Source organism: Prinia subflava, chromosome 5, assembly GCF_021018805.1.
Source record: "Prinia subflava isolate CZ2003 ecotype Zambia chromosome 5, Cam_Psub_1.2, whole genome shotgun sequence".
Taxonomy (NCBI): domain Eukaryota; kingdom Metazoa; phylum Chordata; class Aves; order Passeriformes; family Cisticolidae; genus Prinia; species Prinia subflava.
In genome coordinates this window covers 2,624,845-2,631,471 of record NC_086251.1, presented here as the reverse complement: position 1 = coordinate 2,631,471, position 6,627 = coordinate 2,624,845, and the positions used below count along the sequence as shown (strand labels likewise).

Below are 6,627 nucleotides of genomic sequence, written 5' to 3'. Positions count from 1 at the left end.
AAAGAAACACATGACAGGACTTTAAACAGTGATGCCCACACAACTCATCCTGGCACCATTTCCAAACCTCTTCTAGACCCAAATGTGGTTTAGTCCCAGTCTCAACTGACCATCTTTAAAAATGTTGTTCTTATTTTTCTACTTGAAAAGATCAAATGGATTATCGTGTTTCTCTTCTCACCCCATGGATTGCCTCCTGGTGTGCTGTTTCAGGGGTCTCCACTAGTTTAAACAACATAACAATCCCTCCAAGTTAGTATAAATCATAAAGGAGGTGTGCAGACGTGATGGGTCAAGGTTGGCCGTCAATGTAGAAAAATCAACCCCATTGCTGCAGGAGCCTGAGGCTGGATTTATATCAGGACCATAGGAGATCCCATTCTTTGCTCACTTCCATTCTATTTGGGGGCTGAACCTTCCTTGGAATGCACTGGCAGCAGATCCTAGTCCCATCACAGCCACCTGTCAGGAGGATGCCTGTGGGAAGGGCTCAAACTGCACACCTCATTTCCTCCGGAGATATTTCAGTTTGGTTTTGTCTATTCCCACAACACCTGGCGATGTCACCTGTCACACACGGGGCTTCTGCTGTGCCACGGGGTGCAGAACATGTCACAGGCACCGCCTGCTCCTGGAAGTGGTCTGGTTAGGCCTCCCCTATGGCATGCAACAAGTCCTGCTCTCCTAAGCAACCACTTTCAGGCACTGTGGAAAAGAAACAGCGGGCAGAAAAGAAAAAAAAAACAACCAACAAAAAAACAAACCACAAAACCCCAAAAAGGCTGGCAATGCTGCTGCCACCCTTTGGCAATAATCATTAGCACTGTGTCCCCAGTTCCATGTCCTTCACGGGCAGTTTCAGTCCCAGGGAGGAGGTTCCCAGCGGGTCCATCATGTTCCTGTAGCGCTCGCCGCGGTGCTTGGCCAGGAAGGGGCCCCAGTCGGGCTGTGGAGAGCACACCAGCTTGAGCCTCTGCCGTGGGGACAGAAAAGAGAGTCTCAGTGGTGCCACGGAGCAGAATTACAAATTTACAATTACAATTTACCTCCCAAATGCAGGGGAAGGGAGGAGAGGCTCATTTACCATTATTGATGATGGCCCGGCAACGCTCCGCCGCGCAGCGTTTGTTTTGCACAAAGTTTTCAAGATTAATAGAGGATCAAGGGCCCGGGTTTTAATTATGCATCCTCCCCCACACCGTGTGAGGGGAGCTCAGAGCCACTGCTGCAGACTGGGAGGTTTTCTTACTGAAGGGCATGTGCACAATTACTGAGCCCAATGGCCTAAGCAGTGGGTAAGTGCATTAAAATAATTGGATTTCTGTTTAGCATATTTCCCTGAAGTATACAAATGGCCAAAAAGCAGTACATCACTATGAATGAAGGAAGATTTTAATTTTGAAATGACAAAATATTTTGTTTCTGTCTGCAGGGGAAAAAAGAAGGAGGAGAACGTCAACCTGGCAAGCAAGGAAAATTTTCTGATCTTTCCACTGAGTTCTTTATTGAATATATAATTTGATTGGTGCATTCACAGATAAAAAGCAAAGAAAACATATTTTTGATGACTTAAGAGGGAACAATTATATGTTTATTACCCCATAAAGTCAATCAGACCTCTCTATCAGTTATTTTAATCTCTGCTTAATTACCAGTTTGCAACTTTTACCTCCCAAATTAACCATAATAACTTTATGCAGCAGACTCAATATTGAGGAAACAGCAGGCTACAGCTGAAATACCTTCAGCAAATCCCTTCTAAAACAGGTCCAACTCTTGGGTGTTTCATTGGGTGCACACCCAGAGGGGCAGTAAGGGAAGAACCCTATTTTTGTGGCAGTATGAATGCCAGTTCCATATAGGAGAAGTTTTGGAGCGTTTGTGTCAGCGAGAGAAGCTTATGAGACAAGGAACAAGTAAATCTAATTGCACATGGGCTGGTTTTCAGCAGGGGCAGCTGTGTCCTGACCCAGGCACTCCACTCTGCTCTACACAAGAGCTGATGACCCTTCAGACAAGAGGCCTCGTTTCCTCTGCCTGGATGTTCTCCCTGGGGTGTCCCAGCACTGTGAAAACCCCTCTCCTACGAAATTCCTTTGCTGTATGGAAAGCAGAAAAGCGTGGTCTTTTCCCTCAGGCAGCTGTAGTGTGACAGATTGAGAGACCAGAAAGATTATGCTATTTTAGTACATTTTCTCTCCTTTTCATTTCTGAAGCAGGAAACAGCCCCGGTGGGATTTGCAGGGAAGCTGAACTGCAAAAGAAGCTATAAAAAGGGGAAGGAGTGCCTGTTCCTTCTCCCAAGGTGGGAACAGCACAAGCAGCAGGCAGTGATGAGAAGGCAGAACTGAGAAAGCATCAAAGACCTAAAATAAAAGCACTGAGCTTCTCCAGAAGGACAAGGCAAGGGAGGGATGAAGTGCTGACAGTGCTCCATCACACCCTGCCAGGGGCTGAGGAGCCAGCAGGATGGGAACAGCCAGGGAGGGGGGGTGACAGGCAGGGACAGGACACAGCGATGGGGAGGAGAAGGTGACCACCACACTTCTGAAGCTGTGGGGGAAAAGTGTCAGGGATCCAATGAGCAAAATAAACAAAAGAAGCTTAAATTGAAAATAAATTGCCACCTGGGATTATTTTAAGGCAGAAAGGATCAGATAATTCAAGAAGAATAAAGAGAAGAAGGGTAAAAGCAATGATTGCCAGCTAGGTTTTATAACAACTAGCTTGAGATGCATGAAAAGCCTTCCTGCCCTACATCTTCTTCCTGGATTTTAGCAAGTGCCATGGCCTCGTGGAGCACGTCCTGGGGAACCCAAGCACCCCTCACTCAGCACACAGCAACTCCTGATTCCCTCTCCCAGTGCTGACTGCCAGGCTCCCTGGGCACAGCACACCAGCAGCTGAGGCTCCCTGTGCCTGTGTGCTGCCTCTGCACAATGGCCAACCCATCCAGAACATCTTTCTTCCAAGAACCTCAGGAAATGTGTCTAGATCCCACAAAACAAACCACTTCACAATGTAGCACCATGATTTATGAGAAGCTAGGAACAGAAGGTCTAAGTTTTCAATCAACTGAGCATCTCTCTGCAACACAATAACAAATTTACCAGAAAGTAATCCGAGCAGTATTAGACATTCAATATCACAAAAATCAATGGAAAATAAAAGAGACAGTCTCCTGTGGCTGTGTTTTCAAACAGCAGAAGGAGAGAAGTATTACCTCAATAAATTTGCCTGGGGCTAGATGCATTTTGATCACGAACATCACTGGGATCCAGATGACTGAGCAGGCCAGCATCAGCCAGCCGAGCACCATGGACCAGCCTGGGTAGTGGTAAGAGCCGTAGGTCATGGGCTCCCACTGGTAAAAACTGAAGCAGAGAATGAACTGGCAACGAGAGAGGAGAACAAACACGTGTGAGTGAGCAAAACAAGCCTGCTGTGCAGCAAATGCTGGGTGTCCACACACAGAGCAGGTGTGGAATACCAGCTCTGGGTATAAATATAATAAAAGCACACTCACCTACGGCTGGGTGCTGCCACAAGCTCTGATAAATGGGACAGAGCCTGAATCTAATGAGCTTCAAGGAAATCTTGCAAAATCCCCACACACACACAAAAAAAATCACCTTATTTGTGCCAGAATAATTGAAATTGGGATCTTGTCCCTAGGGTAACATGCTTTATTACATGGTCTATTGGCAGTTTTACCTAATGTGATTATGCTAAGTTCCCCATTTCACTTACTGTATGAACAGCAATATATCTGCTCACATTTGTGCATAATTCAGTAACTTCTGGAAAATGCCTGTGCTTGCAATAATTGCACACAGAAGATTTATAGAAGTATAACTCGGTGAAGGCACACATAAAAATGATCAGCTTTAGTTCCAGAGATGGGGAGTCTAATGAAAGTCTAATATTAGGCTATCCAAATGTATCAAATATTAGCTTTACAGAGACAATAATAGAATTCATTGCTTGGTTTTGCTTCATCTGTTTCCACTGCATAAAAACTGAATTATGACTGATCAGTGTCAATTTATTTCTCACTCTAAGTTCACTCAATATTGCACTTGGAGGGAACAACAACAGAACGTGCAAGCTTGGAGAGTAAACACGGTCAGATAAAATTTGTTTTCCTTAACAAACAACATCATTTCCTATTCCCTGGTTGTGATTACTGACAGTAGCTACGAGCACAAGTCTGATTAGCAAAGGATCTGAGCAATTTGCAGAAAAGCCTGACAATTCCCTTCAGAAGTGTAAAACAGGGGCTAAGGCAGCATCCTGAAAAAAAAAGACTGGGGGAAAAAAAAGGCTAAAAAAATCCTTTGTGTCTTCATTTTTAACAAGGTCCCCAAGAGAAGATAAATACCACTGATGCCATCCCAGCACTATCAACTTGACTATGTCTTCAAACTTGTTAAAAGTGATTTGCAAACTACAGACATACATTTTCCCAATCAAACAACAGCTAGTTAAGACAAATCTGCCTGGTTTTCCCACACAGCAACACTGTAGTGCAGTGCAGACAGCTGGTAAAGAAAATCTGTGCCAGAAAATAGATTATTGTACCCATCAGAGAAACCATTTTCAAAGAGAAAATGTCAGTTTTCACAACTCAGAGTTCAGAAGACCAAGACTCGCTGGTCCCTTCAGTCATTTCTGTCTGTGAGAATGAAAGGTTTTGCAGTTTTCAGAAAAAAAAAAGCTCTAATTTGTGAATTAACAATACTGCACTGAAGTTCTTAACTCCATCCAATGCCTTTTCCTTCCCCCTCCAGGAATAAGAAGGTTTGCCACGCTCACACTGCACTGAAGAGCAGCACACACAGGAACTTCCCAGGTGGTGAAACACAACTCCTCTGGGAGGAGAACTGCAAAGGACTGCAGGGTGGCTGCTTTGCCTCTGCACCGCCAGCTGAGCTCAGACTGAGTCAGGACTTGTGTCTTGTCAGAAATCCCAACAACTTTCTTTATCCTACACCTGAGCAGCTCAGGATGCCCACCCAGAGGAGCTGTGGCTGTCCCCTGGCAGTGCCCCAGGCCAGGCTGGACAGTGGAGGTGTCCCTGGGACAGGGAGGTGAACTCCAAGGTCCCTCCAACCCCATTCCTGGTAGGAATTCCTTAGCTGTGGGATGAGGAGTGTTCAAAGCTCTGCACAGGCACAGAATCTTGCTGCACCTGTGCCTCAGGCTTGAGGGCTTCCAAGGGGAGGCACGTGCTCTCAAACACAAAAGGGTGCTGCAAGAAAGCTCTGCTTTTTTGTGTTCATGTGTCGAGCAGACAGCTTTTGAGATGGCTGGAGTGATTATTCCATTCTTGTGTCAAAACAATGGTATGTGATTGCAGATTGTATCCCCACTTAGGTTAAAATGGAAAGCAAGGACTGTGTTAGAAACCTGGGTGGCAAATGGACATATAGTTGTTTGTTTATATTTATATTTATATTTATATTTATATTTATATTTATATTTATATTTATATTTATATTTATATTTATATTTATATTTATATTTATATTTATATTTATATTTATATTTATATTTATATTTATATTTTATAATATGTACTTCATTTATTGTATACTATATTATATAATATATATTTTATATCATATAATACATATTTTATATAGATTCATATTGTGTGTATTTCTTTTTCATATATCTATATATTATATCTTGGTTTTATATATTAATATTTTCCTTTATATTTATTATGTATAATATAAATGAATATATATTTTATATTATATGTGACTGTATAGAATAGATATAGAATAGAATAGATATGAAATAGAATAGAATATGTAAGCAATAGATAAATATATATATTATCTATCATATCTTTATAAATTATATGAATTATATTATAACTATATATATATACACACACCTTATAATTTTATATATATATATAACCCTTATATAAGTTTATATATGATTGGATTTGGACTCCTGGACTTGCAATAGCTTTCACAGCAATGGCGAAATGGAGAACGTGACATTTTTTTGGTGAAATGGAGACCTAAAGGTGAAGCGGGCGCTAACACAATTTGACGGAGGGTGCTGGGGAGGAAATGGAGGGGCAAGGGGCTTGGAAGAGCGGCACAGCGCAGCCGAACCAGCGGAGCTGTGTCCCCTCCCCGCTGCTTTCCCTCCTCCCCGCACTGCAGCCGCAGTCGGCAGCGCCACCTCCCGGGGCCGCTCCGCTCCTCTCCGGCTCCTTGGGCACTTCCCTGCCCCCTCAGCCTTTCCCGAGCATCCCTCTGACATCAGCTCAAGCCTCAGTAAAATAGGGGGTTTTCTCCATAGCTCTACAGCAGTCAGGAACATCTCGTCTTTTCTTTTCCCTGTGCATACAGAAACATAATATCTTTTATATATATATATATATATATATAATTTATTTATTTATTTATATCTATACCATCTCTACCATCTCTATCACCTCTCTCTCTACCATCTCTACCACCTCTATCATCTCTCTATCATTTCTCTCTCCTGTCTCTCTCTCTCCTGTCTCTCTCTCTCTCTCTCTCTCTCTCTCTCTCTTTCTCTCTATCTCTCTATTCTCTCTCTCTCTGTCTGTCTCTCTCTCTATCTCTCTCTACCTCT

The 6,627-nt window shown here is 43.1% G+C and overlaps 1 protein-coding gene across 1 annotated transcript in view; it reads right to left on the bottom strand.

Moving 5' to 3' along the window:
• Positions 1 to 231: 231 nt before the first annotated feature.
• The window catches only part of SLC6A5 (solute carrier family 6 member 5), a 29,321-nt gene continuing 22,925 nt past the window's right edge, over positions 232 to 6,627 (bottom strand). The window contains exons 15-16 of the mRNA XM_063397553.1: positions 3,224 to 3,391; positions 232 to 973 (exon numbers count right to left, since the gene is read on the bottom strand). Of these exons, the coding sequence (XP_063253623.1) occupies positions 818 to 973; positions 3,224 to 3,391 (324 nt within the window). The 3' untranslated portion in view covers positions 232 to 817. The remainder of the gene's footprint in view (positions 974 to 3,223; positions 3,392 to 6,627) is intronic.